The sequence below is a fragment of the Bos indicus genome, chromosome 1, assembly GCF_029378745.1.
Source record: "Bos indicus isolate NIAB-ARS_2022 breed Sahiwal x Tharparkar chromosome 1, NIAB-ARS_B.indTharparkar_mat_pri_1.0, whole genome shotgun sequence".
In the NCBI taxonomy this organism is placed as follows: domain Eukaryota; kingdom Metazoa; phylum Chordata; class Mammalia; order Artiodactyla; family Bovidae; genus Bos; species Bos indicus.
Genome location: NC_091760.1, coordinates 5,071,035 through 5,095,150, shown reverse-complemented (window position 1 = coordinate 5,095,150; position 24,116 = coordinate 5,071,035). Strand labels below are relative to the sequence as shown.

General features: G+C 45.6%; 1 protein-coding gene across 11 annotated transcripts in view; it reads right to left on the bottom strand.

Moving 5' to 3' along the window:
- Positions 1 to 24,116, bottom strand: part of TIAM1 (TIAM Rac1 associated GEF 1) — a 466,993-nt gene that overhangs the window by 65,166 nt on the left and 377,711 nt on the right. For all 11 annotated transcript variants that reach the window (XM_070785816.1, XM_070785836.1, XM_070785822.1 and 8 more), the window contains 3 exons: positions 23,260 to 23,341; positions 15,155 to 15,241; positions 9,269 to 9,493 (listed from right to left, as the gene is read on the bottom strand). In XM_070785816.1, the coding sequence (XP_070641917.1) occupies positions 9,269 to 9,493; positions 15,155 to 15,241; positions 23,260 to 23,341 (394 nt within the window). The remainder of the gene's footprint in view (positions 1 to 9,268; positions 9,494 to 15,154; positions 15,242 to 23,259; positions 23,342 to 24,116) is intronic.

Here is a 24,116-nt window from a genome sequence, read left to right as displayed (position 1 = left end):
ACACACACACACACACACACACACTAATTAATAATACTGTATTGTATTTGAAGAAAGTAAACCTCAAAAGTTCTCACCATCAGGAAAAAACAAAAAGTATGTGTCCTGGTGGATGTTAACTAGACACAGTGCAGATCATATAGCAATAGATACAAACATAGAATCATTATGTTCTATCCTGAAACTAATGTTATACATCCATTACACCCCAATTTTTAAAAACAGGATAAGCAGGGCGGGTGGCTCGGTAAAGAATCCGCCTGCAATGCAGGAGATCTGGGCCGGGCAGAACCCCTGGAGCAGGCCACGGCAGCCCACTCCAGTACTCTTGCCTGGAGAATCCCATGGACAGAGGAGCCTGGAGGGCTACGAGAGTTGGACACGACTGAGTGACCAAGCACAGGGCGGCCTCAGAGAATGGAGAACCTCAGGGCAGAGCTGAGCCCAGCAGGACAGAACCCATAGGCCATCACAAAAGCTGCCATAAATAACATTTAATGTTGTGAACAGATGTGATCATTTCTCTGCTTCTTAAAATTATTTTCACATCATAATGGGACTGTTTCTGTAACCAAGGAAACCTTTGCCGCTAGCACGTCCCACTCACCATTATCAGGATAGAAAACAATGAGGTTCGGAGAAGTACAAACACATGCACGTAAGCTTACATTTTGATTAATCTCTTTACTCGGATGAGGTACATTCACTCAGGTTCCATTCAAGCCCATTAGAACTTAACAGAGGAAGGCAAAAAAGATCTTTGCCTTATGAGATATATTAACAATGTTTGTTAAACTAAGAGATACTCCAAACATTTCCCAAGAAAAACCAATCATAACTGACTCTTTAAAGGTCTTTATTAACACCTGAGTTTCAATCTCTGAGTGAAAAACAACTGAGGGGAAGGGAAAAAGGAAAGGTTAGACATGGCCAGTAAAGATACTGGGGCTTCCCAATGCAGCAGACATGGGTTCTATCCCTGGGTTGGGAAGATCCCCTGGAGGGGAAATGGCAACACAGTCCAGTATTCTTGGCTGGATATTTCCATGGATGGAGAAGCCTGGTGGGCTACAGTCCACGGGTCGCAGAGTCAGATGTGACTAAATGTGCGTGTGTGCATGCACGCGCGCGCACACACACACACACACACACACACACACACACACACAGGAAAGACACTGAGCTGGAACCCAATCCTTAGGCTATGATTTTGCTTTGCTTTTCAGCCATTTTACTGTCATATAAGAACTCCATAAAAACACTCATAATATATAAGATCAATATAAACACTCACCCCTCCCCCAAGCTAAGAAAATAAAATCAAAACAATTATAAAGGAAAAAAAAAAGAACCCTCAGGAGAGCTATATATACTCTATAGGGGGCGGGGGAGGAAAAACACTACAATTTTAACTGAAAGACAAGTTCTTTCCAACCACATTTCACAAAATCCCAGAGTCTGTTTCTCTACACAGAACAGTTTTTTAATCCGTAAAAACTGTACATATAGTTCTTCCCAATCTTATCAGCTTGTTGTGAAAGTCAAACTATAATCCACTAATGTTCTTTAAAATAATACAAATGGAGGCTTTTCATCTCCGAAGCAACACTGTTTTTCCACACACAGGGCTTGATGGTGTCATTAATCAGCACCAGCCGGAAGGCAGGACCAGGTGCTGGGGTTTCCCCAGCAGGGCACTCGGGAGCGGGACCTGTGCTGGGTGACAGTAAGCATCGCACACGGCAGTTTACAAATCGCACACAGTTCCACATTTTCCCAGCAGACATCTTGAAGGCCACGCGCACCTGGCTATCTGTGAGTCTGGAGAAGGCGACCCTGCCCGCCCGCAGGAAGACAAGTCTGGGCGGCTCCTCTCGCTGTGTCGCCCCTCCCTCCCGGCTGTCTGCAGAATGGAGCTGCAGACAATGTGTGTGGAACGTCAACCAGAAACAGAACCTTGCACTTCATGGGCACAGGTTTGCACTGCTGGGCAAATCAAAGAAGGCTAACGGCTTCCTCCACTCTGACCAAGATGCCGTGACTCTCCTGGCTATCACAGAAGCCTTTCCTGTTACAGCAAAGGCTGCTTAATCTACTTCCTGCAGGTGGGCTCCCAGTGCCCACCACAGATGGCCATCTTTCCACTCAGCATCAGATCCAGGGGGCTGACTCTCCAAACCCAAGGCTCACCCCAACTGCCTTTAACAGGTAGGGGCTAGGGTGGGCCACAGCCACTTAACCCACCCAGCTCAACTTCTGGAAAGACCATTTTTCAAATTAGAAGCAATGGCAGCCCACTTCAATATTCTTGGCTGGAGAATCCCATGGACAGAGGAGCCTGGCGGGCTTCATGAAGTCTATGGGGTCACAAAGGGTCGGACACGAACACTGTTAGTTCACTGAGCTTTCATCGTAACTGTTGATTAGTCGCTTAGTAGTGTCTGATGCTTTGCAATCCCATGGACTGTAGTCTGCCAGACACCTCTGTGTACGGGATTCCCCAGGCAAGAATACTGGAGTGGGTTGCCATTTCCTTCTCCAGGAGATCTTCCTGACCCAGGGCTTGAACCCATGTCTCCTGCTTTGGCAGGCAGATTCTTTACCATTGAGACCCCAGGGAAGCCCTTCATTGTAATATCATAAACTATTTGCTGATCTAAGCAAGGGCACCTGTTTTATGCCAACTGGTCAAGTGAATTTTAGGGATGAAAAAGCCAAGCTGCCTCCATCACAAAACTCAAATGTACTCGACCCTTAAGCACAGAACTTAAAGTAAGAGAGACAGACATTTTGAAGTCCTGGAAAGACATCATGGATGCCCTCTGAATTATAATTCTTATAGCTGGCATGATATCAGGGGCTTTTGTTTTATCAAAGTTATTTCAAAAATTATTTTAGATTAGATTTGCTTTCCTACATTGATGTTCATATAATACTTCGCTAACTGAGGAGTAAAGGTTTACATTCTAATAAACCAGGCCAGTGGTTTCACCTGGAAAGATTTCGCCCTGAGAGAACATTTAGCAATGTCTGAAGATTATTTTCGATTGACACAATTTGGGGAAGAGGGTTATAAGGACTAGCTGAGAGTGGTTTGTTGGAAAACTGCTAACGTCAAGGCTGAGAACAGCCCACCACAACAAAGAATTTTCTGGTCTGAAATGGCAGCAGCACCAGATGAGATCATAATTCAAAATAAATCACACAGGAGCATGAGAGAGACTTTCTGGGACGCTCAAAGAAACTAAAGTTTTGCAACTTCCTATGGAAATGGCAACCCACTCCAGTGTTCTTGCCTGGAGAATCCCAGGGACGGGGGAGCCTGGTGGGCTGCCGTCTATGGGGTCGCACAGAGTTGGACACGACAGAAGCGACTTAGCAGTAGCAGCATGCCAGCTTCCCCTTCACTTCAAGGCTCTTTCTAAAACAAGAGCCACTGAAGCAACAAGCTTTCTGTCTGGACCTCCTTCCCCCATTTTCATACCAGTATGGACCTAAACAACTGTTGAAAAAAAAAGATGAAGAATAGCCCCAGGCAGATTTCCACAAGGACACATGGATGGCCAATGGCCAAGAATGAAAACTGAGTCTTAGAGGGAACCCCAAGGATGGGATCTATTTTCCAGTCCCTGATATTCCAAACCAACACAGCAACCCATACCGGGAAGTGTCCTTCCCATACTGAGGAAGGGGAGGATAAAGAAGATCACCTAGCAGGTTGTCATTACAAAAATCTCAACGAAGCAGACAACAGAAAGTTATCCACAAACACCCCAGTTATGGTCTGCATGGGGCCGTAACATTCCAATCATCTTACCATTTCACGCAGACAAAAAACAGGACCAAGAACCAAGGAGAGAGCTGGTGACCTAAGAGAGTAACCTCCCATCTTGACGGCACATTAGAACCACCTGAAAGTTTTTAAGCAACCACACACCCTAACAAATGCATACCCAAGCCCTGCCCCAGACCAAGGGAATCACTATTTCTGAAAAGAGGCCCTGCGGTCTCAGCATCTAGACAGTAGAATCTACTTCTTTCTACCCAGGGAAGGAAACTGCTTTAAGTATACTTCATAAACTTAGTTCTCAGACAATATCCTGGTGTAGACAGAAGTGGAGTAGAGTACTGAGGAGAATAACACCCAGCAGCCCCTGGTTACAAGTCAGAGAACCTTCCCGTCACCATTAAGACACTGTGCTTTGAAAGCGTATTCACTGAGCACCTCCTAGGACTTATTCTGAACACTTTAATTACTCAATCATTCCTCACAATAGCCTCATTTGATAGTAGCGTGGTATGATCCCAACTGCAGGCACGAGGTCACGGGGCACAGATTAACCATAATCTGTTCAAAGCTAATAAAGATCAACACGGGACTCATTCCCAAGGAACCTGGTTCCACAGCCCACTTAAGCCATTAGGCAGTGAGGTTTCTACATCAAGGAAACAAACCTCTCCATGAAAAAGGCTTCACAAAGAATCCAGCCCTGAAAGTTAATCACATCTTTCCATCAGAATTCTCAGGGCAGGATCAGGGCCAAGCTTGCAGACTTGCACCCGCTACAAGGGGTGATTCACCAGGTAAAACCTCCTGCAGATAGGCGCCAGCCGGGGTGCCTGTGGACACGGCCAGGCCCTCTGTCCACGTGGCCTCACATTCCCTATGACCACCCTAAAATGGTCTCCACATCACATCTCAACTCTGTCACTCAGGATGCTTCTTATTTTTAGTTACTTCTAAATTTAGACTAAGGCTATAGTCCACAGTTTCTCCGTTGTTTTCTATAGTCACTGCAGCTGTCTGTGGACACTGCTTTATCTCTACTTCATTGCGGACCATCTTTCAGGTTGTTTTATCCTGTTTACTCGCCCCCTCTTTTATCTTCCACTGTTAAATGCAGACAAGGAAATGGTAACAACCAGAAAGCAAACAGGCTGGGACCCAGGTGGGGGGCTGAGTGTCTTGCTTCCCTCTGGCCACGGGAATGGAGCTGCAGCTGCTGAGAGCGTTTGAGAATGCTTCTGGAACTTAATAATGTTGAAACCAACTTAGAAAACATCCAGGAAACCCACACTGTGACTTTACCTTCACGCTGTATTTCTGAACCAGGTTGATTATCTAACTTGACCAAGCACACTTGATTCTGAAGGGTTTTTGATCACTACAAAATAGTAAAAGGTGAAGTGATTAAAAGAACAAAGAACTACACTAGAATGTTAAAGCATAAGGACAGAAGCATGTCACAGTCAACAGGGAACATTCAGCAACCAGCTTAATTCTTTTTTTTTTTTCCAGCTTAATTCTTAAGAGCAAATACTTAAATGTCGATTCCAAGACATGTGTGTGTATGTGTTAGTCACTCAGTCTTGTCCAATTCTTTGTGACCCCATGAACTGTAGCCCTCGGGGCTCCTCAGTCCATGGGATTCGCCCGGAAAGAAGTCTGGAACGGACAGTCATTTCCTTCTCCAGTGGATCTTGTCATCCCAGGGATCGGACCTGGATCTCTTGCATTATAGCCAGATTCTTTACTGTCTGAGCCACCAGAGAAGCCCAGTTTTGATTTGGAAACAAACAAATACATAAATCTTCTAAGAATGATTCCAAAATAAAAAAAGTTTTAATGGGGTTTAAACAACATTCAGTTCAGTTCAGTTGCTCAGTCCTCTCCGATTCTTTGCGACCCCAGGAATCACAGCACGCCAGGCCTCCCTGTCCATCACCAACTCCCGGAGTTCACTCAAACTCATGTCCATCAAGTTGGTAATGCCAACCAGCCATCTCATCCTCTGTTGTCCCCTTCTCCTCCTGCCCTCAATCCCTCCCACCATCAGGGTCTTTTCCAATGAGTCAACTCTTCGCATGAGGTGGCCAAAGTATTGGAGTTTCAGCTTCAACATCAGTCCTTCCAAAGAACACCCAGGACTGGTCTTTAGGATGGACTGGTTGGACCTCCTTGTGGTCGAAGGGACTCTCAAGAGTTTCCTCCAACACCACAAGTTCAAATGCATCAATTCTTAAACAACATTAGGTTCAGTATATTTAGCACACAGATTTCAAAGGCATCTGGTCTAAAGGAGGATGTATGGTCAGCTGTGGACAGGGTAAAGCTATGTACACAGAATATACCCAGATATTCTCAAAATAGGTACCTATGTACAAACACATCTTTAAAATAAAAAAAATTTTAATAAAGTCTTAAAACTTCACAAACTGTGTATATGCATAAACACAGAGACACACACAAATCTTTTCTCAAAAGAAAGAAATACATCAAAACAGTGATTGTGTTTAAAGGAACAAATCATGAGCAATTTCACACTTTATATGAGAGGTCTGTAAAGGGCCAGATAGTATTTTCAGCTTGGCAGACCATGCATCCCAGTCATAACTACTCAAATCTGCCGCTGAAATGGGAAAGCAGCCAAAGACAAAACATCAATGAATGGGTGTGACTGTGTTCCAATAAAGCTTTATTTATAAAAAGAGGCCATAGGCTGGATTTGGCCAGTGCGTCTTAATTTGCCAACCCTTAATTTATACCCATAACCTACAAGGAAAAACTGAGACAGGAGAAAATATCCAAAAAATGGTTGAGCACACACTGTGATTTGTAGTATGTACACCCAGACCTTACAAAATCCTTTCAATAACCTAACGTAACCCAATATGCCTCACTTGGGTCATTTTACAGAAACCACTGTGAACTAAGTTTTATGGGGTTGAGCCTGCCATCTTGTGGTCACGTAAAAGAACAGCCTTCGTGGTATTCATTCCCTATCATTTAAACATTCACAGCTCCCTGCTCAGAAAGAGAAAAACACTCCATTGTGTATATGTACCACAGCTTTCTTATCCATTCATCTGCTGATGGACATCTAGGTTGCTTCCATGTCTTGGCTATTATAAACAGTGCTGCGATGAACATTGGGGTACACGTGTCTCCTTCCCTTCTGGTTTCCTCAGTGTGTATAGTAAGCCAGAAGGAAAAACATAAATACAGTATACTAACGCATATATATGGAATTTAGAAAGATGGTAACAATAACCCGGTGTACGAGACAGCAAAAGAGACACTGATGTATAGAACAGTCTTATGGACTCTGTGGGAGAGGGAGAGGGTGGGAAGATTTGGGAGAATGGCAATGAAACATGTAAAATATCATGTAGGAAACGAGTTGCCAGTCCAGGTTCGATGCACGATGCTGGATGCTTGGGGCTGGTGCACTGGGACAGCCCAGAGGGATGGTATGGGGAGGGAGGAGGGAGGAGGGTTCGGGATGGGAAACACATGTATACCTGTGGCAGATTCATTTTGATATTTGGCAAAACTAATACCATTATGTAAAGTTTAAAAATAAAATAAAATTAGAAAAAAAAATAAAAATAAAGAAAGAGAAAAACAAATACCATTTGATACCACTTATACGTGGAATCTAAAATACGATATGAACGAACCTATCTACGAAATAGAAACAAAATCAGGGACAGAGAAGAGACTGGTGGTTATCTTCCACCAGGGGAGGAGGGTGCGAGAGGGTAGGAGTGGGTGTTTCAGATTAGCAGATGCAAACGGGCATATGCAGAATGGATAAACAATAAGGTCCTACTATAGAGCACAGGGCACTATATTCCATACCCTGTGATAAGCCATAATGGAAGAGAATATGAAAAAGAATATATATATATATACGTATATGTTATATATGTATGTGTGTGTATATATATGTATGTGTATGTACATATGTTGTTGTTCAGTCACCCAGTCATATCCACCTCTTGTGACCCCATGGACTGCAGCACGCCAGGCCTCCTATATCTTTAGGTTTCTCAAGTGGCCCCAATGGTAAAGAATCTGCCTGCCAATGCAGGAGACATGGGTTCAATCCCTGAGTTGGGAAGATCCCCTGAAGTAGGAAATGGCAACCCACTCTAGTATTCTTGCCTGGAAAATTCCATGGGCAGAGGAGCCTGGCAGGCTATATAGTCCATGGGGTCACAAAAAGTCGGACAGGACTAAGCACTCACACTACATATATATATCTGAGTCACTTTGCTGTATGGTGGTTAAGTAATGCAACACTGTAATTCAACTATATTTCAATTAAACAAACAAAAAGGTACACAGCTCCCTGGAATGCTTTCCTAAAGATACGATGGGTGTATGGGTACTACAATTGATTGGGATTGATTCTCTCAAGACTCAACTTGTCAAATTCTCCCAGGGAACCACTCGATAAAAGGATGAGCTATCAGCAGGCATCTGGTGTGATCTATTCTTATCGACCGAGCTTCAGAAGGGACTTTGCAAAACAAGAATACTCAAAGTACCTACACTCAGAGGTGGGAAAGGAAGACCTTTTTTAACCCAACTTTTAAAAATAAGTCCCCAGTCCCAGCTTACTAAAAGCCACCCCAGCTCTAGAACAGATCACGGCGAGATTAAGCGAGAGCCGTATCTATTCATCCGTGGGCTTGTTCCCAGATTCTCCTGCTGAACAAGAATGAGCACCTAAAAATGAAGAAGCTCTAAGCCCAGTCCCAGGAAACAAATTCAGGAGATGGAGAGATGCAAGCAAGAACAGTGTTGCAGGAAGAGAGCCCACATGAAAGATGTCTGGGGAGCCAGAGGATGGAGCTCGGTGGGGGTCCCAGAAGGCTTCCTGGGGCAGGTCGCATCCAAGCTGCTCCTTCTAGAGTGAGCATAAGGTTGTCAGAGGGAGAGGAAGGAAAGGTATAAACAGGAAAAACAGCAGATGGCGCAGGGGAGGGGGTTTCTGCCAAAGGGCTCGTCTCCAGACTCGAGGTCAGAAGAGCCCCAGGGAAAAGCAGACCAAACACCAGCTCTGGGCATATTTCCACTCCAGGCTTCTCAGTCCACATCCTCTCCCCTTCCACACAAGGAAACACAGGACTGGGGCAACATAGGAGATGGTGCCGTGGAAGCAGGGGCAGGACCAAAGCCCCAGCATGTTCAGTGACTCCTGGCAGTCCGGCGTCTCTACATCTCCACCCACAGTCAAGAGACAGTGGCCTCCATCTACTTATCTTTCCTCCAGAGCACAAAGAGCAGCAGCACAACAGAGCTTTCCATTGCAGCCAAGCGGCACTTCCACCAGCATGTAAGTTCCCAGCCCCTTTACACCTCGACATGGGAGCTCAGTAACCTGATCATCTTCCTCAGGCATCTCACAGGACCTGCCAGGCGCAGGAAATCCACAGAAAGACGCAAGCCACAAGGGGCACCCCCAGGGCACAGCCATACCTGTGTCACTGCTGAGAAAGGCGAGGGGGCTCTCGCCGAGGTCGGCCGGGCCGTCCAGCCGATGGGGCGGGTTCTCCAGCAGCTCTGCTCCTCCCTCCAGCTCGGGGCAGGTCCTCACCAGGAGGCCCAGGGACGGCTGTGTGAGGAAATCTCTGAGCACAGAGGAGTTCAGGGTGCCTGCAGCCCGCTTATTGATCTCGAGAATCTCATCTCCCGCCTTCAGGCCTGCCAACGCGAGATGGAAAAATGTTTAATCTCACACACACACACATACATAAAAGCAGCAGCAGCGTCGAATCAGATCACAGCAGCAGAGGAGCCCCGCTTCTAAAGGGCACACCGAGCTCGCCTGGTAGAGGTGCCGCTGCTGCACACAAGCTGGCGTGTGCCAGGGGGCTCCTCGGGTGACCACGTGGGCTTCGGTTCTGGAAGGTTCTAGACTGGGATGTCCCAGCAGGCCTGAGCTGCCCTGAACACACCGACCAAACAACCGCACCCCTTCTTGAATCTACGTGCTCTGCTGTTAGCTGCTCAGTCCTGTCTGACTCTTTGTGACCCCATGGTCTGTGGCCCGCCAGGCTCCTCTGTCCATGGGATTCTTTGGGTAAGAATACTGGAGTGGGTTGCCACGCCCTTCTCCAGGGGATCTTCCCAACCCAGAGATCAAACCTGGGTCTCCTGCACAGCAGGCAGATTCTTTACCATCTGAGCCCCCAGGGAAGCCCATGTGTTCTATCCTAGCTACTGTCCCACAATTTCAAGGGGAAACATGGCAATGCGCCCTGATTTCAGCAATGCATGTGCCATGTACACGCCTGTCTACCATGGACACGTGTGCATAGTCAGCTAAAGCCTAAAAATCGTTGCTATGGAAACAAAATGCAGGCGTCTCCTCAGCTACAATCACTGAAGGTCATCTCATTCCAAACACATTCAGGGATAAGTTTACAGAACCAAATGCAATCATATTTGCTCCCCGCACCCTGTCCTCCCCCCAACCACCTTTTTATATGGGCTTCCCAGGTGGTGCTAGTGGTAAAGAATCCACCTGCCAATGCAGGAGATGCAAGAGACTCAGGTTCGATTCCTGGATCGGGCAGATCCCCTGGAAGAGGAAATGGCAATCCACTTCAGTATTCTTGCCTGGAGAATTTCATGGGCAGAGGAGCCTGGCGGGCTACAGTCCATGGGGTCACAAAGAGTCGGACACGACCGAGGGACTGAACCACCACCACCTTTTATATAAAACGACATCAGAACCTTGGGGTGAGTGGCCTTCTGAAGGTCCCGAAAGGTTCTGCTACTTTTGCAAAGCGTTCTCGGGGGGCTGCTGGAGCTTGGGACCCAGAGGAGTAGCCGTGAAGCAGCCCAGCCTTGGAGAACAGGAACTTGTGATTGACTCGGGGCAGGTCTGCCTGACATTTAAAGAACTTTGCAGCCGTGTGAGAAAGGGAGAGGTTAGGGGAGAACCGGAGACAAAACAGGCGGTCCTTTCAGCTAAGAAGAAGGAAAGAGGATGATTTCTATTTTCAAGACTAATGTGGAAAAACAAATCTGTAAAAAGGGAGTGACCGAAGAAGGGCAAAGGCAAAGGATGATCTTCACCCGACGCGAAGCCACACAGCCCCTCGGGCGTCCGCAAGTCTCACTCTGATTCCTCAGAGAAGTTCTCACTTCCCCGCTTCGCCGGGTCACACCTCAAGGTCAGCTTTACTCAGGTTTCCAAAACACTTGAAATCAACCCTCTGTCATGAAAATACTCGAGGAAACATCACGGGTGAGAAGGCAATGGGAGAGAAATGAGAAAGTTTCTCTCCATGCCAGAGGTGGAATTCTAGGAGACTAACCATTCCACTTCCAGGCAAAAGATCCTGGCGTTACAACATTTGAATTGAAAATACCAAACTTCCACATGTGAAAGGCAGCTGTCATCTTTGAAGTCTTCTCTTGGAGACAACTCCTTTGGTTAGGCATCAGAGGCCGTAATATAAGGAGGAAAACAAGAAAAGACAAAAACTAAAAACATCTGCAAGTTTTGTTTTGTTTTTTAAAATGAACTGCTAGGTTGGCTGGAATTCCCTGGTGGTCCAGTGGTTAGGACGCCACGCGCTCACTGCCAAGGGTCTAGGTTCAATCCCTGGTTGGGGGAACGAAAGCCCACAAGCCATGCAGCCAAAAAATAAATTGATTTCTTTAAATAACTTAAAAAAAAGAATTTCTAGGTTTGTATGACTGTTTGAATACGAGTGTATAGTGGGTTAAAGGGCACCCCCTGAAAAAGTATGTCCGTGTTCCAGAACCTGGGAATGAGACCTTATTTGGGAACAGGATCTCTGCAGCTGTATTTCAGTAAAAGCTCTTGAGATCAGACCATGCTGGATTATCTGATGGGTCCTAAACCCAGTGACAACCATCCTGTGGGACAGACACAAAAGAGAGACACAGGAAGTAGAGGAGAAAGTCAGGGGAGGATGGAGAGTGAGACTGAGTGATGCTGCCACAAGTCAGCGAACACCAGATGAAGGAAAAGGCAAGAAAGGACCCTACCCACCGACCCGCCCCCACCCCCAGAGCCTCCCAGGGACCCCAGCGCTGCAGACACCCTGGCTTCAGACTCTGTCCTCCAGAACTGTGGCAGAAAACAGTTCTGTTTCCTGAAGAAACTATGTTAGTAGCTCAGTCATGTCCGATTCTTTTCGACCGCATGGACTGTAGCCCGCCAGGCTCCTCTGTCCATGGGCATTCTCCAGGCAAGAATACTGGTAAGAGTTTAATTGAGATTCAACAAAATAATCCATGTAGAACTCCTCACGTTGCACTTGGCATGTTGAAGATATTCAACAGACAGTAACTCTTATTATTAATGTTTGGTAGCAGAAAGAGGAAAACTTTGTTTTTCATTTTGAGCCTACTCAAAAATATTCCCCACTTGCCCACAGGTGAAAGCTGTGAAATATCCCATCTGTCTAGAGAGTTCTAGCCCATGGCCTTCTCAGCCAGGCTTTGTCTTATGGAGCCATCAGGAAGACACTTAGATGGCAGCAATAAAAGATGCCTGATCCCAACCTCAGAGGATTCCAAGAGCAGAACAACAGGCTAAAGATGAACAGAGACATGTGTAAACACGCTCTGGTTTCCAAAGTCAATTCTACAAGGACACTCAACGTGAGATCCAACACGGAGCAGAGGGTGAGAGAGAGAGAGAGCAGGAATATGGGAACGAATCATCAGCCCATTCCCGGCCAAAAGCCCATGGTGGCTAACAATAATAAAGTGTAGGCTCAATGAACGATCAGAATATTCGGTTCTAATTAGGCTGCAAGCCACCAGACTCCCCTTGGTGTGCACCACATTCTGGTCATTTTAAGAAACACTGGCATCGGGATGGTGTCCAGAGGGCAATGACCAGAGTTTATTCTACATTCTAATGAATTGTTGAAGGATCTGCAAAGGTCAAATTTGGAAAAGACTTAGCAGCTGTAACACAACACATACCACGAACTCCTCTGGCTGGCTATAAAGAAGGAGGCTAAATGGAGAATGGAAGCTGAAGGAGAAGGATGTTTTATCATCAGAGTCTGTCTGGTCCACCGGGAGCTCTCCAACACTGGCTAGCTCTCCATCACCTTCGCATAGAGGCTACACTTCAACATCAAATACCCCAAGTACCACAATAGCATCACTGACTCATGGGACACGAAGCTGAGCAAACTCCAGGAGACAGTGAAGGACAGAGGAGCCTGGCGTGCTCTGGGTTCACAAAGAGTTGGACACAACTTCGCAATTGAACAACCACCACAACCCCAAATCTCTCTCCCAACACAGCCTTCTGCAGGCCGGGTACTGGGATGGTTTGATACCCACGTGGACGAATGGATATCCCTCTTGCATCTGTAGAGAAGAGCGTCATAGGGGGCAAGGGGGTTGCAGCACTGAACCGTTGTTTTCATCTACCACCAGGGTTCTTGGATTCAAAGGACTAAAACAGGATGTGACTGAAACCAGGGCGGCGTATTTCCCCACCCCCGCACCCAGCACAGTCACTGCAGGGCTGAAAGAGATAAAAATCAGTTTGGGGTTCAAAGGGGAATAAACCCCGCCACCTCTGCTCTTAGCTGAGATACCCTCAGTGAGGGAACCATACTGGCTGCCTCTGGTCTTGAAAACACAGAAGGAAAATGAAGAAACAGTCACACCCGTGGCAGTTAGCAGCGGGTACGTTACTTGGACTTTATTTCCCATGGGTCACACCTTTGTCATCTCTGTGCAGAGCCAAGAAAGACTGCAGGGAGCACTTCTCTGATGCTGACAACACAGGGCTAGGTCAGCAGCACAGGGGCCCCGCCAGCTGAACACCCAGAACTAAGCTGCCCCAGCACGTGGAAGGAAGGAGAAAGGTCAGTCTGCCTTCCATCCGTTCCCAGGTGCTCCATCCAGCCGTCCCTGAGCAGAACTAGACACAGGCATCACGTCCAAGCAGAACTGACTTGTACATTCAGTGGGTGTGAATTTGCCACTGCCTGAAAGAAGCCAAAATTCCATAGCAAGAAGAATGAAACGAAGGTGGAGTTTAAGCCCTACCTTACCTGCCCAACTCATTTACAATGAGTACAGTAACTTGAAGAAAAAACGAAAAGAAAGTTAGTCACTCTGTCGTTTCTGACTCTTTGCAATCCCATGTAGTGTAGCCCACCAAGTTCCTCTGTCCAAGAAATTCTCCAGGCAAGAATCCTAGAGTGGGTTGCCATTTCCTTCTGCAGAGGATCTACCTGACATAGGAATTGAACCCGGGTCTCCTGCATTGTAGGCAGATTCTTTACCACTTGAGCCACCAGGGAAGCCCAAGAATGTCTCCCCAAAAAGTCATGTCCACTCAAAATGTGACCTTATTTGAAAATAGGGTCTCTGCAGGTGTAATGAGGTCAGGATGACGCCATACTAGAGTAGAGTTCGTCCTAAACCCAATGACTGGTGAATGTCATCTGAAGACAGGGAGACACACAGGAAAGACCACCCTGTGAGATCAGAGAAGGATCAGTGATGCAGCTACAAACCAAGGATGCCCTGGACTATTAGCAGCCAGCAGAATCTAGAGAGAACCATGGAAGAGATTCTTCCTGCAGGGGCTCAGAAGGAAACAACCCTGCCAATACCTTGATTTCAAACTTCTGGCCTCCTGATCTGTCTGAGAATACACTTCTGTTGTTTTGAATCACCTAGTTGGTGGTAATTTGTTCCTGTAGTCCTAAGAAACTAACATAGGAAGCCAAAAAGAAAATCTAGGATGAAAAGATTTTCTCAGTAGAAAAAGGATGGAGTGCTGGGGTTCCACAAGTAGCCTAGACAGACAGTACTAGGAGCTCTTGTAGAGGGGCAGGCAGGTATAGCAGACAAGAGCTCTCTATGGAGGGCAAGATGTCTGGATCCTGAACCCCGAGGACCTCAACTCCTACAAAGATCCCCCCATGAATGGCAGCAACAGAACATGAAGCAGCTTTGCAAGCTAAGGTGAAGATCAGTGTCAGCTTTGAGCAGTGGGCACCAAAACACAAAGGGGTCTTCCCGAGCAGCTCCAACCAGACCCCCAAGACCTTCATTCCACCCCAGATGGTAGGGAAAGACAACCCCTTCTGATTCAAAGGGAATTTCCCACCAACCCCATGGAAATGGGCTCAGAATTAGATTTAAAATCTGGAAGGCAACATTCCTTGCACAATTGAGCTGATGGAAAAAATACTCATGTTCCCTGGAAGTGTTTTCACTGAGACAACATTTAAATACTCTTCAGAGGTGACCATTTGGAGCTGATCTTTCTCATTTACCAACCAGAGAAATCCAAAAGAGAATTGAAGACAGGCAATCAAGACAAGATGGTTAATAACTTACCTTTCTTGGAAGCTAAGCCAGTTTCTTTTACACTATTCACGTAGAGCCTTCGAACACCATCCTCTTCCACAGAAGAAAGTGAAAACCCTGGGAACAGAGACAGCAGGTTAAGACAGCAGGTAACACTCAGACCCTCTGAGTGTGGAGCAAACGACAGAGAGAATCCGGGGTGAGTCTGGCATGCTCACTGTTTGGGGTTATAGTCTTTCCTCCTTTGTACTGTGTCACAAAGCAGAAAAAAGTATTTTTAGACAACTATAAATGAAGCCACAATAAAAATTAATATTACCAAGTACATCTATTTCCATATAACCAACTATCAACTCAAGTGGAAAAAAATGACCTTGTTTTTTGCCTTGCTTGATAGTTAATGCCACAGTTTTGCTTTTCTTCACTGTTCTCTCTGCCACACACAAGAGAAACAGTTAGCTTATCTCATTTGGGTCCCCTTGACCTTTTTTTTTAGTCAACCTATGTCCTAGGACATGTCAGAACAGAACACCTGTACCGTGTGTGATCACCTATATAGTGCTGTGTGGACACTGCTTTAATTTAGTAAAATTCTGCAAACGGGGATACATAACAACACATTTTACAACTCCTTTTCATATTGAAACTGATGGATTGCACATTTTCCTAGTGTCAGATCATAAGATTATCTTATATTCATCCAGGCTTCCAGAGCTCAGTTAGTTAATTAACCTTGGGCTTTGCGACATCCTTCAAAAAATAAGGCAGAACAAGGCTCTGAAGTTCTAAGTGCTCCCAATCCCATTGCTACAAGCCTTGGTCACTTCTGTTTCTCATATAAAACTCTTTCTGATCAATCAATGGAAAGTCCACAACCAAAACCTACCTTCCCTCAGAATAAAACACTTTGCCAGATAATCCTAAAAGGGCAATGGAATTAATGCAACTGTAAATATTGGACATGGTTTCTGCTCTGGGAGAAAAATAAGGCTTAGGCAGAGAAAAATATAGTGGTTTTTTTTTTTTTTTTTTTAAAAAGCAAAGAACAAAATAGAATAATTAATTAATGGATTGGGGCCCAGGGATTCACTGAGACTTCTAAGACTGTGTCAAATGAACACACTTTTTTTTTTTTTTGGTACCATTCACAGAACCAGGAAATAGATACCCACAGGCAGGCAAAACCTCCAAATACCATCACCCACGAGGGGACGATAACTCCCTCGGATAGAGAACAAGACAAGCTCACCCCTGAGGACTTTCCAGAGTCTTTATTTTAGTCTCTTATTTTAAATTTCATTCTTACAGCAACTTCTAACTTTCAGAAGACTCTTCAAGAAGTCCCACTCAGGGCTTCCCCAGGGGTCCAGTGGTTAAGAATCCACCGTGCAATGCCGGGGACATAGGTTCAATCTCTTGTCTGGGAAGATCCCACATGCCTCAAGGAGCTAACCCTGGGAGCCACAACTGAGGAAAGCTGCCTGCCTAGAGCCTGTGCTCCGCAACAAGAGAAGCCACCAGTGAGAAGCCTGTCGGCACCCCACTCCAGTATTCATGCCTGGAAAATCCCATGGACCGAAGAGCCTGGTGGGCTACAATCCATGGGGTCGCAAAGAGTCAGACACGACTGAGCGACTTCTGTGTGTGTGTCTATTACAGCCAGAAAGTAGTCCCGCTCTCCAAAACTAGAGAAAGCACCCGAACAGCAACAAAGACCCAACACAGCCAAAATGAAAGAGAGGAATATCAAAAAACTAAGTTCTACTCAGATAAAGATAATTTAGACATGAGCCATTTAAATGACACTAGCCTTAACACAGTGGTATTTATCTGCATTTCAACAGAGATTTTCTTTTCCTTTTATCTGTTAGAATAGATACAGAATCAAGGACTCTATCAGGGAAAGGATGAATAGAATCCATTAAAATACAGGCATTTCCTTTCTCAAATGCTATCATTTTATAAAATGCTGAGATCAAATTTTTTAACTATACTTCTAATTCAAATTTTCTTCTATTAAATATAAAATGAACACACTGTCCGGAGAGGTGATGTGTTGAGAGCCTACAGCAAGTCACCTTAAATCAGAGTCAGAGCAGAAGGCCGAGGTATTCATTTGTTGCTTTCTTTCTTTACCACTAAAGGTGTCAAGAGGCCCAAGGAGCAGTCTCTATTTCAAGAGGTCAACAGTCTGGACACTGGGGGATAGGTGGAAATTTTAACCATTTCCTACAGTAACAAATACGTGTTCATTTGTATTAGCTTTTAGATTCCACCTATAAGCGATATCATATTGTATTTGTCTTTCTCTGACTTATTTCACTAAGCATAATATTCTCTAGGCCCATCCATGTTGCTGCAAATGGAAATAGTTCGTTCTTTTTCATGGCTGAGTATTATTTCATTGTATCTCTGCTGCTGCTGCTAAGTCAAGTCAGTCATGTCCGACTCTGTGCAACCACATAGACGGCAGCCCAACAGGCTCCTCTCCTATTGTAAATACTGCGGCTATGAACACCGCGGTGCATGTATCTTTTGGAATCAGAGTTTTCATTTTTTCCAGATATATATAAGCAGGAGTGGGACTGCTGGATCCCTGATAGTTCAGTTGGTAAAGAATCCACGTGCAAGGCAGGAGAACCTGGTTTGATTCCTGGGTCGGGAAGATCTCCTGGAGAAGGAGACACTACCTACTCCAGTATTCTTGGGCTTCCCTGATGGTTCAAACAGTAAGGAATCTGCCTGCAATGTGGGAGAGCAGGTTTGATTCCTGGGTTGGGAAGATCCCGCAGAAGAGGGCATGGCAACCCACTCCAGTATTCCTGCCTGGAGAATTACCACAGACAGAGGAGCCTGGTGGGCTACAGTCCATGGGGTCTCAAAGAGTCAGACATGACTGAGCAACCAAGCACAGCACAGCACAAGGTAGTTCTATTTTTAGTTTTTTAAGGATAGCAACAATCTAATTCCAAGAACACACATGTAATACAGTCCAAAATGACGGCCACATGAAACAGAAGGAGTTAGTCCATACAAAGCCAACGCGTCCACCCCACCAAAAGGCTTAGAGTTACAGAGACCAGGAGGCATCACGAGTGACATATGGCCATGAAAATGAAGGAGGTGATTAAAACTAAGCAAAGAAACCAAAAAGACAGACTCATTTCCTGAATAACCAGAAGCTTCTTCATACTGAAATTGAGGACCAAAGAAAAATCATGACAACACAGTAAACAAAACAGATGGACTCAAAACCAGAGTCCAGGACACAGTGAAACGGAGAAAGTGAGAAAAATGTAGACTCCACTGACAGAGAGAAGGGGGCTCCTGGGTGGCTCAGCGGTACAGAACCTGCCAGACAACGCAGGAGGTGTGGGTTTGACCTCCGGTTGCGAAGATCTCCTAGAGGAGGAAATGGCAATCCACTCCGGTATTCTTGCCTGGAAAACTCCATAGACAGAGGAGCCTGGTGGGCTCTAGTCCATGGGGTCGCAAAGAGCTAGACATGGCTTAGCAACTGAGCAGGCATGCCTGTTGACATGGAGGGGATACAAGACCAAAAATCTAATAGTCTAAGAAGTCCCCAGAGAAAAACAAATACTCAGTTGCTGAAATGAGGCATTCTTCCACTTCAAGGCTGCCTAGATGATCATGCTTAGTCTATTACAAAACTATGTGAACGAACTTTAACAACAAGCTCTGAGGGAGTCCTGAGGGCTGAGGTGGAGGGAAGGATGAGAAATTAGGCAAGTGCTAAATCTTTCCATTTGTTTCGTCAGTGGGATTATTAAGTCATATTTTCCTCCCTGAAGTGTTCTACAATAGAAAGCAGTATCTGGTTTGTATGCTGATGTGTGCTAGTAACTTACATGCACTGAAACTGATGTACAGCAGGAAGCTGCTCTTAGATGCAAATGTCAGAGAAAGATGGGCTGACTTTAGACTCCTTAGTACCTTTGAGGTCAGAGACTCTCAGGTCTCTTAGGGCCGGGGGACTCTTTAACTTCTGTGGAAACACCTAAGCCAATGTGAACTGGACACTGAGAATAAATGGGTCAGCTGAGCTTATTAGCTATGCATCTTGAGAGTCCCTTGGACTGCAAGGAGATCCAACCAGTCCATCCTATAGATCAGTCCTGGGTGTTCACTGGAAGCACTGATGTTGAAGCTGAAACTCCAATACTTGGGCCACCAGATGCAAATAGCTGACTCATTGGAAAAGACCCTGATGCTGGGAGGGATTGAGGGCAGGACGAGAAGGGGACAGCAGAGGATGAGATGGCTGGATGGCATCATCGACTCAATAGACATGAGTTTGAGTGAACTCCGGGAGTTGATGATGGACAGGGAGGCCTGGCGTGCTGCAGTCCATGGGGTTTCAAAGAGTCGGACACGACTGAGCAACTGAACTGAACTGGAGGCTGTCCAAGGTGAAGTCCAGGAACTAGTACAGACAGGATGCAACTGACAGCAATATAAGGGTGGAAAGCAAGACTAAGCATCAAGAAACTCATCGTTTGGTACCACCATACCCTCCAAGCATGGGACTTTGTCCTTTACAAAAGCAGGGGAGGTCCAGGACAGGACCCCTGCTTCTTTATGTCAGGTCATGTGAGAAGCACAGCTGACAACACCTTCTGCGTTGATTTCTGATGCCCTGTAACCCCTTCAGTGTGGAAACGGAAACAGGTTCTGCAACTACTTCAGTCACTTTAATAAAAAGTATAGCGACTTCCCAAGCAGTCCAGTGGTTAAGACTCTGCACTCCAACTACAAGGGGCGTGGGTTTGACCCCTGGTCGGGGAACTGAGATCCAACAGGCTATGCGGCAAAGCCAAAAAAATAGAAATAACTTTAAAGAAATAAAATTTTTGTTAATATAAAAATATGCGCTGCCCTGGTGGCTCACTGGTGAAGAATCTATATGCCAGTGCAAGAGACATGGGTTTGATCCCTGTTATGGGAAGATACCCTGGAGAAGGAAATGGCAACCCATTCCAGTATTCTTGCCTGAGAAATCTCAAAGACAGAGGAGCCTCATGGGCTATACAGTCCATGGGATAGCAAAGAGTCAGACATGACTTGTCACCTGAACAATAAGATAAAAATAGAGCAGTTTTAGGTCATTTCTGTTTCAGAGGCCCCCAAACCAGTCCATCTTGGAGTCTGACTCCAAGAACTTTGAAACTCAGCTCTCTTGCCTTTTGCTATGTTCCTCTCTTACCCAAGAGAAATCAAATAAACCAGAGAGAAAAGAGTAACTGACATGGTGCATTTCAGTTCGGAGGACCCAGACACTTATGTGTAGCACTGCCACCGATTACTGCTTTTATTACTGAGGTCATGCTTCTGCTATAATAATAAGCCTTTCAGACACATTTATCCCTTGCCATCAAAAACGTCTGCTAGCTTAATGATGTCTTTCGTTTTAAGGTCAAGAAGTAAAATAACATGAAGGTATAAGTCAAGTGGCCAGGGGTCAGAAGTTAGGTTTTCCTCATTAGGACAAAGCACTCCAGTGGAAGTGGTCTGAGAGGTTCAAATAAGCCTCTGCCTGCGGGAGAGGCTACAGAGGAATACTGAAGGTGGTGCTGCCCAGTAGGGGGTCTGTAGATTTTCAAATGCGCTGCTGCTGCAGCTGCTGCTAAGTCACTTCAGTCGTGTCCGACCCTGTGCGACCCCATAGACGGCAGCCCACTAGGCTCCCCCGTCCCTGGGATTCTCCAGGCAAGAACACTGGAGTGGGTTGCCATTTCCTTCTCCAATGCATGAAAGTGAAAAGTGAAAGTGAAGTCGCTCAGTCGTGTCCGACTCTGTGTGACCCCATGGACTGCAGCCTACCAGGCTCCTCAGCCCATGGGATTTTCCAATGCTAAAAAGCCCAATAAGTTAATTCAGAGAGAAATGGTAAGCAAGCATATGCAGTAAACTTTGTATCTTTTCACCAGATATTCTGTTGTTCTTCAGTTGCTAAGTCATGTCCGAATCTTTGAGACCCCATGGACTGCAGCACGCCAGGCTCTTCTGTCCTCCACCATCTCCTGGAGCTTGCTCAAATTCATGTCCACTGAGTCGGTGATGCCATTCAACCATCTCATCTTCTGTCACCCCCTTCTCCTCCTGCCCTCAATCTTTCCCAGCATCAGGGTCTTTTCCAGTGAGTCAGCTCTTTGAATCATGTGGCCAAACGTATTGGAGCTTCAGGATCAATCCTTTCAATGAATATTCAGGGTTGATCTCCTTTAGGACTGACTGGTTTGATCTCCCTGCTGTCCAAGAGACTCTCAAGAGTCTTTTCCAGCACCAGAATTCAAAAGCGTCAATTCTTTAGCACTCAGCCTTCTTTATGGTTTTCTAGTTCTTCTTTGTTGTGGCAGGTGGGCTCTCTAGTGGCACACAGGTTTAACTGCCCTGTATGTGTGGGATCTTAGTTCCCTGACCCAGGATCAGACCAGGGTCCCCTGCATTGCAAGGAAGATTCCTAACCACCAGGAAACTCCCCTAGCCCTCCTTCTTTCCAGCACTCTGTAGGCCTACACTTCTCTGCCTACCCACCCAATCCCTGGCTCCAGTCACTTGCTTTGAAGAGTATACTGGGAATGAGCCAGTGGCTGGTTCACCACCTCCCCTCTTTGCCTTCTGCCAAGGAACAGACAAGGTTCCCAGGTGGCAACTGCTCCAGGCCTAGGTCCTGGCGTGAGGACAACAGAGAGAAAGGGCTGTGGCCAACCCAAAGGCGGCAGGATGAACAGGAGAAAGAACTCCACTGTTAGGAGCCAGGGGGCTTTGGTGACTGCCACTGCCTCAGCTAAACTCGCCCCGCCTGGCTAATCTACCCCGGTAGAGTATGGCTTTCCCTACGTGTTGTACTCAAGCAGCAACTCTGAGACTGTCCAAGTCATCAAGGCTAACGCTAAGCAGACCGGTGTTGAATCCATGGAAAATATTCCATCTTTAACTACACCAGAATTGGACAAGTGTGTAGGAAAGCCCTAATGGAGCGGGCCTGACTGCTGCTCTTTGAAAAAAGGCCTGCTTACAACTTTGACTTCTGCCTGAAATCTGGGAACTTGGATTTTGGGAGGGTTCCCAACATCCTGATGGAGCTCACTGTGTCTAAAACTCTGTACAGACAGTGTGGGTTACACCAAACACTGCTTTCCTCCTGAAAGGCTGGAGTCCTGGTACATGCGGGGCAGAGGGTGCCTGTGGGACCAGCCTCCTAACCAAAACCCTGGGCACTGAATCCCTAACAAACCTCCTACCAGACAGTGCAGTTCACACGCATCATCTCAACTCGCTGCTGAGGGAACTGTGGGCTCGCCGTGTGACTGGGCTGGACTTTTGGAAGTTTGCACCTGGTGTCTGAGCACCTCACCCCACGTGCCTCTCCCTCTTACTGATATTATTTCGTATAGTTTTGCTGTAATAAATCGTGGCTGTGAACACGACTGTAAGTGCAGTGAGTCTTCTCAGTGAATTGGCAAACCTAAGGGTGGTCTAGGGCACCCCAACTCACATCAAAGTAAATTCCTTTAACATCATCTGTGAGGGATGGAGAACAATACATTTCTGGGGGATAGAGGTGCAAAGGGATAATTTCTTCATTACTTGTTATTGCTGTCCAGTTACTCAGTTGTGTCTGACTCTTTTGCGACCCCATGGACTGTTGCCCACTAGGCTCCTCTGTCCATGGGATTTTCCTGGCAAGAATATTGGAGTGGATTGCCATTTCCATCTCCAGGGGATCTTCCTGACCCAGAGATCAAATTCATGTCTCCTATCCTGGCAGGCGGATTCTTTTACCACTGAGCCACCTAGGAAGCCCTTCTTCATTACTAGGCTACATTATAATATAAAATAATCTATTCTCAATAAATCCACTCCTTTTTTATGACTGGAAAACCAAGAAGATTAAAGTCACCAAATTTAAAGCTAAAGTCTTCATCATCCGAAGGGTAAATATCTTTTTTATTTCCCCCCTCACTTTGGCTAAGCTGCAAAGCACAGAAGCCAGATGGGTTATCTGTTTTAAATGGACCCCAAAGGTTTTATTGAATTGTAAATAAGTACATGTTTATGCAGGAACTGTTTTCACGTGAAGAACACCAAAGATCAAAGAAAAATAAACATACCATAATTATCACCAGCTGTATCTGACTTCTCAATCTGGATGTTCTGAGTGACTTTTGGACAAATTTCAATTTCTTTGTACAGCTGAAAATGACAAAGAGAAACCTAATTAGGACTACATTATAAATAACTTATTAGAAACAGTCATCAATTTGTAAATCTATTTTTTCACAACTGACACTTGACATCAAATTCTCATCACATCCCAGTATTTTTTCTTGAACTGACCTCATTAAAACTTAACGTGGAAACTTTTAAAAACTTATATTCCCAAATTTAGCTACAGTTCCAGTTTCTTAATGATTCCTTGGCATAGTTTGTATATACAATTTTTTCCCACCCTACATCTATCACAGACCTGAAAAATAATGCTAAGGTAATCAAAATCTCCAGTACTAGGGAAAAACATTAACATCAAGGAGAGGTTATAAAGATCTTGATATAGAATCCACAGAAATGGAGAAATCCCTGTGCTTCTGTTGATATGCCATTTTTGCTCAAAAAGTCCACAATATGCAGAGAAAAATTACAGCACTGAAACAGACAAAAAAAATCATATAAACGACAATATTCTCTTCTAGTCACTGAATTATACAAAAGTATTGAGAAAACTTAAGTACATAAATCAATCAAATCTCTTGGAAACCCAAGAAAAAATGGGGAAAGAGATAAGAGAAATCGGTGGTTTATTAAGAAATTTTATTTCAATTAATTTAATTGATACTTCACATTTCGATGGGCTTCCCCTGTGGCTCAGCTGGTAAAGAATCCGCCCGCAATGCGGGAGACCTGGGTTTGATTTCTGAGTTGGGAAGATCCCCTGGAGAAGGGAACGGCTACCCACTCCAGTATTCTGGCC